Source organism: Diplodia corticola (genome assembly GCF_001883845.1).
Source record: "Diplodia corticola strain CBS 112549 chromosome Unknown scaffold13, whole genome shotgun sequence".
Taxonomy (NCBI): Eukaryota; Fungi; Ascomycota; class Dothideomycetes; order Botryosphaeriales; family Botryosphaeriaceae; genus Diplodia; species Diplodia corticola.
The window spans coordinates 189,815-202,427 of record NW_017971492.1 but is presented as its reverse complement, the minus strand read 5'-3'; the positions used below and the strand labels follow the sequence as shown (position 1 = coordinate 202,427).

The window sequence follows — 12,613 nt, the reverse complement described above, 5'->3', positions numbered from 1 at the left end:
CACTCCTGTCTAGCGGGTGCCCGCCAGGGCGCTGACTCGCGGGGCATGCAAGAACCATGCAATAACATAAAGAATAAGAACCCATGATGACAACAAACGCCATGATCGACTGCAGGAGGGAAAGAAGATGTTCGTTCCCGAGTCGAAAACAAGTTCCAAGCGACGACGACAAACAACAACCGCGCTGCTGCCTCAACGACGACGACCTCCCATCAATCATCATCTTCCTCGAAGGTAGGAAAATGTCCTGTGCTCGTTCCTTATTTCCTTTCTCGCTCTCTCTCTCTCGCTCTCAAGAAAAGCAAATCACACCTTTTGCGGAGCGGCCCTACAAGGAAAGAGACAGAGGGGGAAAAACGTCAACAAATGCCACCCGAAAGAGAAAAGAGGAAAAACCCTCCGAAAGACGAGTGTATGTAGTAAAAAGGGGATTTTTTTGCCTCTTCCCTACCACGACCAAACAAGAGTATGTATGCTTGACATGCGAGGGGAAATAAGGTTTGGAAACAAAAAAAAGAAACCATAGAAAGGCTCTTGGAGGCAGGGGTGTGTGTGTGTGTGTGTGTTTATGCAATCGTAATCTTACTCTTCATAACGACCGGCGGGCATCATCTCGCGACTCCTCTCCAGGACGCCCTTGAGGTACTCGTACACGGTGAAGGTGACGGCCTGGCCGGGGGCGACGCGCATGATGCGCGGGGTGATGCCCTTGTAGAAGCTGCGGGTGCCCTCTTGCTTCCACATGTCCCTGGATTGAGAGAAGGATGTCTGTCAGCAGCGGTTCGAAGCAGGAGATGTGGATTTTTTTGTTTTTCAAGCGAGGACGGAAAGACGAGACGAGACGAGACGAGACGAGAATACTACTCACTTCGCAATCTTCATGATCCGCCCGACGGCCGTCTCGCCCGGCTCGGCGGGCGTCTTCTGCAGGCGGGTCTTGATGGTGTCGATGGGGGCGTTGCTGAGGGGCCCCATGGCGCCGCTGACGAGGCCGATGGTGGCCGTCTGCCAGCCGGGCAGGTCCGTCTTGCCCTGCCACGTCTGCAGCGCGGCGCGGAACTCGGTGTAGGCGGTGAAGTTGACGGCCTGGTTGGAGCCCTGGCGCAGGGCCGTCAGCGACACGCCGCGGTACAGCGCCGCCACGCCCTCCTCCTTGACCACCGTGTACAGCGCGTGCGCCGCGTTGCGGTACTTGGGCACGTCGAGCGGGTCCGCCATGCTGTGGTGCTGCGCCTGCAGCCGGATCTTGACCACCTCCATGGGCGTCACGACGGCGACGGCTTCGGTGACGCCGGCGGCGAGGCCGGCTGTGGGTTTGGAAGAGACCGGGGTTAGCTCTATGTGCTTTGTTCTTTTTCCTTCCCCTTCCTCCATTGGTGCCTTGAAGGTGATGGACTAACCCAGGAATGTTGCCTGGCCCGACACGGTGCCGTCCTGCTTTGCGAGGAGCTGCTTGTACCATTCGTAACTCGTGAACCGGATGGCCATCTTGGGCACGATGCCCGTCAGGACGGCGCCCAGGCCCTTGTACAGACCGAGAGGGGTCTCGCGCTTCACGATCTCGGCGCCGGTGGTGAGGAATCCGCGCGGTTTTGCCTGGGGTGTGACCGTCCGGTTAGCCTCTGCTCCGCCTGACGTCTACATGGGGCTCGCGGTTCGCGACAGCGGACGCAGACCGTCTCCCCCGACCACATCTAGCTCCAAGAAGCGTCTTCCAATCACGAGGATATACACTTTTGGTGCGTGGGTGTGGTCGGTGGTTTGTCGGATGTCATCTCCCAAGATTTCCTCCTTCACATGCAAATGTGTCCAGGAGGCATTGGAGCTTGGTTTGCGCGGCGAAAACTTAGACAGAAGGCACGGAGGGAATTCCGAACATACCCCAGGTGCTCTTGCTCTTCTCGAGAGTTGCATGCGGACTTTGATGGTGTCTGCCGGCGCCGTCAGTCGGCAAATTCACGCGCAAAAGGCCTTCTCTCCACATTCTGGGCGAAGGAAATGAGGAGCAGACATACCGAGAGGATGGCAGGCAAGGGCCTCCATCATACCAGCTCCTCCTCCGGCTGTTGCGCGCAACAAAACACCAGTCAGCGCTCCTCCGGGTTCACAGGCAAGAAGCGCGTTTGTTCGGCATACCGATCAAATTCGTCGCAGCGGACGCGGGCTTCTTGTTGCCCGGTCCTCCCACGGTTTTCGCAGACATGGTTGCGGTTGTCTGGTTTCGAGGCAGGCGGGAAGCTGTCAGGGCTCGAAATGGATGGTCGATGTTCGCCGGGGCGCAGCAGAGGAAGTATGAGACGTTTCCGGGCTTCCAGATGGACCTTCTTCGAAGCACAAGCGGCGGTATATTTACAGGGCAGAGAGGGTATAGCAACGACCAACGGGGAAAGCTGAGGGGGAGAAAGTGAAGAAGGGTTCAAGAGATCAAGAGCTCAAGGCATGTTCTAAAGCTGTGCGGCAATGGTCCTCATGACCCCTGCTCTAACCTTTAGACCGAGCTCCAATCCCACGGGCACAGCGCGCGCGCCGTCGCGTCTTTCTCCCTTGCCCCTCCACAGAGCCTCGGCCCATGACGCAGCAGCGGGCTGGACCGAATGAAACCGAGCGCCAGGATTAGCCTACCGCTGCTGCCCCCCTGCTACCCCGGGAATCGTGTCGCTCTGACCCTTTGCGCTGGTCACCGGGCACGGCTGTCATCTGGTGGCAGTCGCCAGCCGGCAGCGCGGCGCGTCGTTGTCAGCGCGGCGGCGGCGGCGGCGGCAGCAACAGCAGCCCCAACTGCGCAACTGCGCGCACTTGGCATTGCGTCAGAGCCGCGGGTTCGGGGCAGCCTGAGGCATTGATGCGCGGCTGCGGGGCACGGTCGACTGGCTCGCGGAGCGGGCGGTGGAGAGGAATGCTGGACGAGCGGAAGTCGGGGAGCAGCAGCAGCTCTGGCGGGCTGGGCAGGCAGAGTCACAACGGCGCCTTCGGCAGCTGCGAGACAAACTTGGCCCAACCGCCCGCCTTGCCGAGTCGACCGTCCGCGCACATCTTCCGTCGCTCCGACCCAGACCGTCACCCACCACCACTGTCGCTCCCTCTTCTCTCTTTTTCTGATGTGACACGCCGTGCCATGCTCTTCTTAGCTTTGCTGCGGATTAATGTCCGCGCGCGTTAGCCTTCCGCCAGCAGCAGCAGGACAAAAAAAAGCCATGCGTCGCACCTGCATCAGCGCCGCGCCGCCGTTTTTCCTCCTGCTTGACATGTGAAGATGACGTTTTCGGCCTCGAGCTGCGACACCTGACGGGCACACGCGTGCGACCAAGCAGAAGAAGAAGACCGTCTACACACCACTCGCCCAATGCAGCCACACATGCCTGCTCCCACCCCCGCGGCTGAACCACAAGCCGAAACGAACGCACGTGCATCTGCTTCGGCCCCGGATCCCCCCCGCATGCACAACAAGATTGCGAAATAATGGCAAAAAATAAAAAGGGAAAGAGTCCGGGGAAACACACCCGCCCATGCCACGCTTCCGATTTGCTCCGGGGTCTAAGAGAACGAGCCTACGATAATATACCGGAGATTGAACTTTCCCAGAGAGAAGAAGATTAGATGGCCGAACTGGGCCCAGGTGACTCAAAGGCTGGCCGCGCGCGCGATAAATGCCCAACTAACCAAAAGCTTGTGGTGTGGCTGATGATGGGTGAGCTGTCTTGCTTTGCACGCGCCTGAGCTCGGCCGGCCATACGCCCGTACCTACACACGCCCTTCGCACATGGTGACTCTACTTGCCGAGCAATGCCGAAAAACCATGCCGGTTGGACAGTTGCCAGCCCATGCTCGCGTGTCTGCAAAGACTATAGATGGTGGAGCAACACGTTCAAGCACATACAGAGAAGAAAAACCATCACATGCCGGAAAGACGCTGCAGCAAGACAAGCGTCAGGTTGATATTTTCTCCCCTTCACACCTGCTTTGGGTGAGAATGGGGGGTGTCTACCTGAACAACGAACCGCTTACTTACCACCACGGCCCCCGTCCGTCGCCAATGCCAACATGCCACCGCACAACCCCCTTTGCCAAAACAACAACGACGATCAAGGTCAAGATCTGAGAAGGGGGTGCAAAGGTATATCTTTCGTCTCTCCTGACTGAAGCCTCGCAAAAAAAAAAAAAAACAAGGGGAGGGAAAGGGGAAAACAACAACAAAACAGGACAAAGGGAAAAAATCGCAAAAGGAAAAAGAAAAACAAGAAAAGCAAAGGTACCAACATGCCCATCATTGCCAATCGACATAGGAAATAATCAACGGATGCCGTAACCAACGATCAAAGTCGACAAAAGGTGACGGTGTGGATGAGGAGGGAGATGGGTTTCCTACTGGTTTCCTCGTGCTTCGTCCTTGAATTCGGAAGTAAAGCACCGGAGTAGGGCAACGAGCCATGCAGTCGTCGAGGCACAGCAGAATGGTCGACCATACAGAGAGAAGATGTGAGAGTCAAACGGGGAAGAAAAACAAGATCAAAAAGCCAACACCTCAAACGCTCTGCCGCTGTGAATAAATACGAAGAATTATGAGGATAATGTGGGAGTCATATTCCCTGCTGATTAAACCAATGTCATGCCAACACCTTCGGGACCTGTGCTAGTGTCGGGGAGTATGGCGAGAAAAGAGGAAACGTCCGTGGGAGAAGGGAAAAGAGAAACTTTTGGATGAGGTATAAATCGCCATTGCAAAGATGACTTGTGCTGAGCGCCGCCGTTTCCCCCCGCACGCCAACCATGTTTAATGCTGCCGTTGCACCCGGGACGAAATGCGTAGAAACTTTCGAAAGAGTCGAGAACCAAGGAAAAAAAGGTCGGGCCAGGGCGAGGGTACTCACAGCGAGACCCGCTGGACAGCCGGAAGAGTGGATGAGTGAACAAGGAGATGCTGAACGAATGTCGAGAATTGTGTCTTAACGTGAGACAGCGGGCCGCTTGTGAAGCGCAAAAATAACACGGCCCCTGGATTACCGTAGCAGTACAGGTTGCTTTGTTTCTGGGTATCTATGTAGAAGAAGAACCGAACGAGTCATCGTGGCCGACTCTTCCATGAGCAAAAAGTGAAAAGAGAGTATCAAGCTTCCACGGCCTGCGGCTGAGCGTTCTTGTGCAGATCGCTGGCGGGAGCGTCCTCATCGTCACCGACGGCCTTGGTCGTACTGTCCCTTGTCGTCGTGGGCGAGAGATCCTCAGGCTCAGAAGCAAGACCCGAATCCGCCATTTCCTCGCTCAGGCGACCGTTGTCCCACTGCACGTCTTTTGGCAGAGGCTTCAGTCCCAAACCATCCTGCTTCTCGTCCTCCTCCAGAGTGGGACCGGGGCCTTGAGCAAGGTTTCTGATGGTGCGAGAGCTTTCAGACGTGGCCGAAGCAGCACGGCCTCTGCCTCGGATCGTGGCATCATCGTCACCAGCGACCGCCATGTTCAGCTTACCGCCATCATCGGTTGTCGACTTGCGTAGTCTCAAGCGCTCCTCTGCTGACAAGTTCTGCCATTCCGCACCGAACGTAACGACAGAAGCCTTCTTCCCGTGAACAGTGAAACTCTGGTGAGCACGCGGGAAGACTTCGGGGCTCGAGGGTCCATTGAGGTCGTCAGACTTGACGCTGGAGCCGGATTCCTTGCCCTTGCCACTCCGACGATGCCCGCTACCACTGTGCGTGTCGCGGAGGGTACGATGAAGGCTACGTCGAACCTTGCTGCGCGACTCGGGACTGCCAGGCGCAGGTCGCTCAACGTCATCAGCCGCAGGAGTCGAAGGACGGCCGTCTAGATTCATTGAAATCTCGCTCGGGTTGCGCTCGGCATCGGAAACGCTCAGCCGACGATGCCTCGACCCAGCATCGGATTCATCAACAGATTCTGTCCTGTCGCCCACAGTAGACACCGATGGCCGGTGCTCGAGTCCCGGGCGACTGGAATTCGTAGACTCAGCCCAAGAGTCTCTGTTGGAAGGCCCAAACTTCATGGGAGGAATATCCCAGCCGGCAGGTGGTGAGCCGGGGCTTGGTTGGGTCGTCTCAGGGGGAGTTGTAAAAACATCATCGCCAACAATATCAGAGCCAGATGTGTCGGGCCTGCCAGTCATTGAGGGCGACCTTGGTGAACGGGGTCTGGTCGTTGAACCGCTAGCTTTAGATCCAAGACGGACCAGTCCACTGAGCCGTGAGGATTTAGGTCCTTGCACTGTGGTGGGCGATGAAGCCGCAGGCGGGAGAGCCGGCACAGGCGGGATCGATTCCATCTCCTTGGCTCTCTTGGCATCGATGGCCATCTTCTTCTCCTCGTCCATGTCCATAATGAGGATGTCGCGATGGGCCTTCATGCGGACGATCTCGATGCGGATCCATTTCAACTTTGCTGCCATGCGGCCGGCTGCATGCATGACGTGTTCTCTAGTCCTCGGCTGAATCGGAGCCATAACCTGCAAGTGACGAGCATCCCTTAGACGGCTGTCCAATTGCTTGACCGCAGCACCCAACCGATCGTCAGCTTCCTCGACCTTCCGTTGGATGTTTTCTCGTCGGGCCTTCACGATCTGCTGAGCCAGTTGGTTGTCGATCTTTCCACTCGTGAATGTGACCTGCCCGGTAGGACCCTGTATGGACTTTGCCGACTGCGAAGACTCCAGGCGTCTTATGGCCCGATTGCGCTGACCGTCGTAGCTTCCACCGATCAGGCCGCGGGGCCTTATCCCTGCTGTCTCGAACGCTGCAGTGTAGTTCAACTTCGCCAGCCAATCGTTCATATCCGCCTCGTCATCGGCTAGGAACACCTCCTCCGCTCCGCCCTTGGCGAAGATGACGAAGGCGTACTTGTGTTTTCTGTAACTTGAGTCCGAGGCTGCGACACACTGGTCCATTGGAATCGCGTAGTCGGGCTTGAATTCTTCGACCGGTGGCCTGAAGACCACAGGGTTTCCAGCACCCCCGGCTTTTTCGTGCGAGTCGTGTTGATGAATCAAGCTTTTGGCCCAGCTGGCGTTCTTGAAGAAAGACAGACTGGACCGTGTAAGAACCGCCCCCCATTCCTGCCATGGCGATCGCGCTGCTTTCTTCTTGGAATCCTTCCGCCACAAGATACCGACCTTGGTAACGGGCATCTCGACCACTCCGGCCTGGGCACCATCCGGATTTTCTATCGTCGTCGGAGACATGAAAGCTTCGGGACGAGAACGAGCCGAGACGATCTGGATAACGCCATATCTCGCAAAGGTCACGTGCAGAGACTTCAAGTCTATGCATTGCGCCGTTCCTTTGTAGCTATAAGGATCCTCGAATTGCATGACTTCCCTGATCGGCGGCCGGAGAATGTCCAGTTTGTTTTCGAAAATGATCGTGTACGGATCGACCGGTTCCTTTTGCGCTTTCTTCACGGGGTCCTGTACAGCATTCTTGATAATCTTAGTCTTCTTGCTCCGCCTGTTTGCCAGACTCCGTAGATCAACCTCATCGTCGATATGAATGAATTGCGTGTAAACGATGTTGTCGTAGAGTGTAGCCAGGACATCATCGTTCACTTCGGATGCGTTTCCGCCGTTGCAATTCTTGATGTAGTCGGGTTTTTGCATTTTCCGCTTGTTGTTGGGGTTGAAGAAGTCGGAGTTCAAAAGCACAATGGAGAAGGAGATGAAATAGGCTTCCTCTGTAGGACATTAGTCGGTTTTCGCGAGCACCAAGATGAACAAATGGTGGATTTCGAAGCATCGAAGGTAAAGGTATCCTTACCAGGCGAGACGAATAGGCCAGGGTTGCACTCGTGGTACCGGTCAGCGAATCCCTGAAGGACTCGATCGATTTGCTGAGTTTCCTTCGGCAGCTCCACTTCCATCAGCAATTTCCTCAGAGCCATGTCGATGGGATCTCCGAAGAACATGAATCGTCGCATGTAGCTTCGTAGGACCGCCAACGAATATTCGTCCCCGTGCTTGGCAACGATGCTCGCTATCAGACTTCGGTCGATGTTTTCTTCCAAACGTTCGAGGTATCTTCCCGGGGTTTCCCCTTCCTCCTTCTCGGGTATCACTAATGCTTCCCGGCTAATATTCAAAGACGTCGAATGCGATCCTCGTCCTGACGCTATAACACCTGGTGAGCCACGGCGTGGTGAATTGGGTTCCGTATTCTGCCTAAAGCGGTTTCCAAGATGGAACAGGTTGCTGAAGCTTGCTCTCCCAGTAGTCGATGTCGAAAGCCGTCCATCTTGCCCATGGGGCGGGGTGGGGGGCGGGTCATCATCGGACTTACCCCCAAGCGATCCCATGGTATTCGACCGGTTTCGGAGTCCTGCTTTCGCTGGAGGAGCTAATGAGTGCGAGGATCGTGCGGAACGAGCGGAGTTTGTCGAGTCATTTCTTAAGAGGTCAGGTTGGGTGCCGTTTACGGCGGACGAGAGCGCGGAGTGGGATGAAGGCTGCGAGGGGTTGCTGCTTCCATCGGTGTTTGATCGATGCACGGCGGTCAAAGGAGGGCTATAGGTTCCGTCGGGAGAATGGTGGGGAGAATTGACGCTGACGCCGCTGGTAGATGCGCGCGGAGTAGCGGGAGCTGTGTCTGGGAACTCTGGCGGGGCGGGTATCCTGGCGGGTAGGGGAAATAGGGATTTGCGGTTTGCCTCCTTGTTTCTCCTGGGCAACCTGAAGATGGTGGAATGCGAGGTCAGCAAAGGCCGCTTGTGTGTCGCAAGTTGGACATGGTCGTTCGAGCTCGCGTCGGACCGTGATGAATCTGACAGTCTTCCCCCGAGCGCAGTCTGCGATCCGGCGTTCGAATGTCCATTCTCGGCGGCCGGATCACGGGCTCGCGATACGGACAGCCGCGCGGGATCCTCCTGGCTCGGTCTTGCCTCCATCAACCCTCCTAGGCTCGGGCGCGCGTGCTCGGCGCTGCGCTTGTGTTCCGACGACTTTCGAGGGGACGAGTCGGCGGCGGGCTCGAAGGACAAGCGGCGCCTGAAGGTGGGGAATTTCGTCTTCTTCTTGGGCGGGGGGTTTGCAGGCGGCTCCATGGTCGGCGCGGTCGTGATGATTGCGGGAGCTGCGAGGGGGCGCGAATTAGCAGTCTGGTCCTCACGTGTGCGCGGATGCCCTGGCGCTCCAAAATTACCTGCGGGCATGGCGGGCACCGGGGGAGCGTCGCGGGCGGCGGCCATCTGGGCGTGCTCTTTCGCCTTCTGGGACAGCTGCGGATCCGAGGCGTGACGAAACTTCAACATACTGAAGCGGCGCGTCTGCGCGTTGTGTTCTTGGATGGGCGGCGAGGGCGGCGGCTCGCCAGCCCAGGAAACGCGCGGATCGAAGTGGTTCGGGCGCGAACCATCGCTTGACTGGATGCCGCGGTTGGGGGCAAGGTCGACGGCGGACTGGGCGCGCGAAGCCTGCTCACGCTTGAATATGCTGGAAGGGTCGAGGGTGCTGCGACGCTTGAGGTCCTTTTCGCTCCTCCCCGGGCGTAAGCCTCGCAGCGGCATGGCTCTGGGTTGGGCGGGCGTGGGCGCGGGCGGTCAAGTCGGCATTGGCGACGGTTCGTTTGGCATTGGGGACGGTGGGTGGTGGTGCTGGGGCGAGTAGGGGCCGTGGGGATCGCAGGCAGGAAACCAGGGGACCGCGTGGGATTGCGATGCTTTGGCCGGTGGGCCCCGTAGGGCTGGCACAGCGCTGAGCCGGTGATGCAACGGATGCTACGCGGCCTGCGCTCCAGGGGCCAGAAGATGGGACCGGGCCGGCACCGCCACGGCAATAACGGACGACGAGCTCGGGACGGGCGCGTTGGTGTTGGGCGTCGCAGTTGGTCCCTGGGACGCGGATGCGGATGCGGGAGTCGCAAGGCGCTTGGAGGGCGGCGGCGCGACTGTTGGGCGGTGCGGGCGTGCGGGCGTGCGGGCGTCTTCTGGCGCTCAGCAGGCTGGCGGCTGGCAGGGCAATGGTTTGGGGACGGGCGCGGCCAAGCTCGCAGGCTGCGCTTCAGAAGCAGGCTTGGCGTACCAGGTGATTGGAAAGCGCGGCATGCCGGCATGCGTCGCTGGGGGCACTGGGGGCCACTGGGGGCCACTGGGGGCCACTGGGGCCAGCCACTCGCAGGCTCCACAGCCGAGACGACAAGCCTGTTGCCGCAGCCGGCCCGCAGCCTGTCCCAGACTCCCAAACGACCTTTACGTACACGCCGCGCTGCAGCTCAGCACGCGCTCGCATCCGCAGTCCGCACCATCCCGGAGCCCGCCATGCGCGTCCACGTCTTCACCAACGCCGGCCTTCTATTTCTGTGCGCGCCTGCGCTTGCCGCTGCCGGGCCCTCCCGTTTCGACCAGCACTGCGCCTCGCCGCTCCAGCAGCCCGACACCCGGCCGTCGTGGCGTAAGCTCTCCGACCGCGTCCTGACGGCCCTCTGGGGCCCGCCCAGCTCCGCGACATCCCGCGGCGCTGCCGCCCTCGATGCCAGCGCCAGAGGCGGCCGCGTGTCGCCGCCGGGCAAGCTGCTGGCCCGCTATGGCGACGACATGGTGCTGCGCTTCAACGTGAGCACCGAGCACGAGGCCCGCAAGCTTGGCGAGGCCGCCAACACGCTCTTCCTCGACGTGTGGGAGTCCAGCGAGAATTGGGTCGACATTCGGATAGCGAAGGACGTGGTGAGCGCTGCGACTGTGCCCTCGAGAGAAACGGCTTCTGATTGATCTTTCCCCAGGTGCCTTCGCTGCTTGGGCTGCTGCCTGCCTCGCTCCAAGACGCCCATGCGCCGCTGATGCGCGACCACGATCTCGCCCAGGCCATCTTCGACTCGTATCCCGCGACCGACCCTGACTCCATCCCGTCCCGTGAGCCATTTTCGCATTCGCTGCGCTCTTCGCAGAATGCGCAGACCAATCTGTTCTTCCGCGACTACCAGCCGCTGTCCGTCATTATGCCGTGGCTGCGCCTCATGGAATCGCTCTTCACAACCCACACGAAGCTCATAAACGTCGGCATATCCTACGAGGGCCGCGATATTCCTGCGCTGAGGGTAGGCGTCCACCCCACGAATAGGGACCAGGATAGCACGCCGCGCAAGACTATTCTCATCACCGGAGGCTCCCATGCTCGCGAGTGGATCAGCGTGAGCACCGTGAACTATCTCGCTTACTCGCTGATCACCTCTTACGGTAAGTCGGCTACAACCACTGCTCTGCTGGAAGCTTTCGACTGGATATTTGTTCCGACTTTGAACCCGGATGGCTACGTCTACACCTGGGAGACGGACCGCCTGTGGCGCAAAAACAGGCAAATGACATCCCTCCGCTTCTGCCAGGGCATTGACCTTGACCGCTCTTACGACTTCCATTGGGATGGCGAGTTCACAAGGAGCAACCCCTGCTCCGAAAGCTACGCCGGAGATGAGCCGTTCGAGGCTGTCGAGGCCAAACGGTTCGCGGACTGGGCCAAGAACGAAACAGAGCAGAACAATGCCGATTTCGTAGCGTTTCTGGATCTCCACTCCTATTCGGAGCAGGTTCTGTATCCGTACTCGTACTCTTGTGCCGAACAGCCGCCTACGCTTGAAGACCTCGAGGAGGTCGCCCTCGGTCTTGCCAAAGCCATTCGTGTCTCCAAAAACGGCCATTCCTACAAGGCGGCGTCGGCGTGCGAGGGCAATGTCGCATACACCGGCAAGGACAAAGATCAGAGGACGTACCTTCCGCGTATCGAGACCGGTGGCGGCAGCGCCCTCGACTACTTCTACCACCAGCTCGGTGTCAAATACTCGTACCAGATCAAGCTACGTGACACAGGTAGCTACGGGTTCCTATTGCCCAAGGAGAACATTATACCGACCGGTAAAGAGGTCTTGGATGCAGTCTACTACCTCGGTCATTTCTTGTTGGGCGACATCGGCTTCATGGCCGAAGACGAGGAGACGGATTTGACATCCGAGCTTGCAGTCACGACCCAACCTTCAACCCAGATGTTTCCGCTTGACGGCGATGAGGATGAGGATGTGCTTGATTTGGAGGCACTCCTCGACGAGTTGGCCGATAATGACGAGACCGAGTGGGAGTTGAGGCGCCGCAGGAGACGTTAACCATCTCCTGTTCCAAACTTCTGGTTGGTTTCTTTCTTTCATTAATTCACTCCCGTCAACACTGATCATAAGGAATTGTCACGATCTTGGGCCTTTAATGAGTGTCGCTCGGCGTCTATTGCATTGTATGATATTGGCGGCGTCTTTTCTTGTTCGACACGCCAACACAAAATTCTTGGTTCGGAGTAAATACAAAATTGCTCTTCGGGACTACTTCAAGCGGCTGCCCTTTTGGGACTGTACCTGCCGAGTTGTCGTTCCTTGTATGTACTACACCACGATGGCAATCCCAATAATGAGACAACTGTGGACTCCCCTCTTCCCTAGCGCGCTCCAAAACTGAAGCCACAGAGTGTAGCGTCCTCTGCGAGACTCAGGGGGCTCGAATCCTTCTCCATCTGCTGTGAAGTCGTCCTTTATCGACCTGAGAGAAGACATGGACCCGTATGCATTTCCCGAGTCCTTTCGTGGATTCGTTCCCAGCTTCTCCCATACAGACTACCAAGAATGCTCGAACAGTGGGAGAAGGCTAA

At 58.0% G+C, this 12,613-nt stretch overlaps 3 protein-coding genes across 3 annotated transcripts; 1 reads left to right on the top strand and 2 right to left on the bottom strand.

Annotated features, from left to right (window-relative positions):
- Positions 1-582: 582 nt before the first annotated feature.
- Positions 583-2,203, bottom strand: BKCO1_1300073 (succinate fumarate mitochondrial transporter; the record flags this gene model as incomplete). Its single annotated transcript, XM_020270958.1, has 6 exons — positions 583-748; positions 869-1,307; positions 1,401-1,596; positions 1,882-1,931; positions 2,016-2,063; positions 2,137-2,203. 6 exons carry the CDS (start codon positions 2,201-2,203, stop codon positions 583-585), a joined length of 966 nt encoding a protein of 321 aa, XP_020132392.1.
- A 2,901-nt stretch (positions 2,204-5,104) lies between these two features.
- Positions 5,105-9,498, bottom strand: BKCO1_1300072 (guanyl-nucleotide exchange factor; the record flags this gene model as incomplete). Its single annotated transcript, XM_020270957.1, has 2 exons — positions 5,105-7,674; positions 7,758-9,498. The coding sequence occupies 2 exons, from the start codon at positions 9,496-9,498 to the stop codon at positions 5,105-5,107; spliced, it is 4,311 nt and encodes a 1,436-aa protein (XP_020132391.1).
- Positions 9,499-10,248: 750 nt separating this feature from the next.
- Positions 10,249-12,080, top strand: BKCO1_1300071 (zinc carboxypeptidase; the record flags this gene model as incomplete). The annotated part of the gene is made up of 2 exons (XM_020270956.1): positions 10,249-10,653; positions 10,710-12,080. 2 exons carry the CDS (start codon positions 10,249-10,251, stop codon positions 12,078-12,080), a joined length of 1,776 nt encoding a protein of 591 aa, XP_020132394.1.
- Positions 12,081-12,613: the final 533 nt, after the last annotated feature.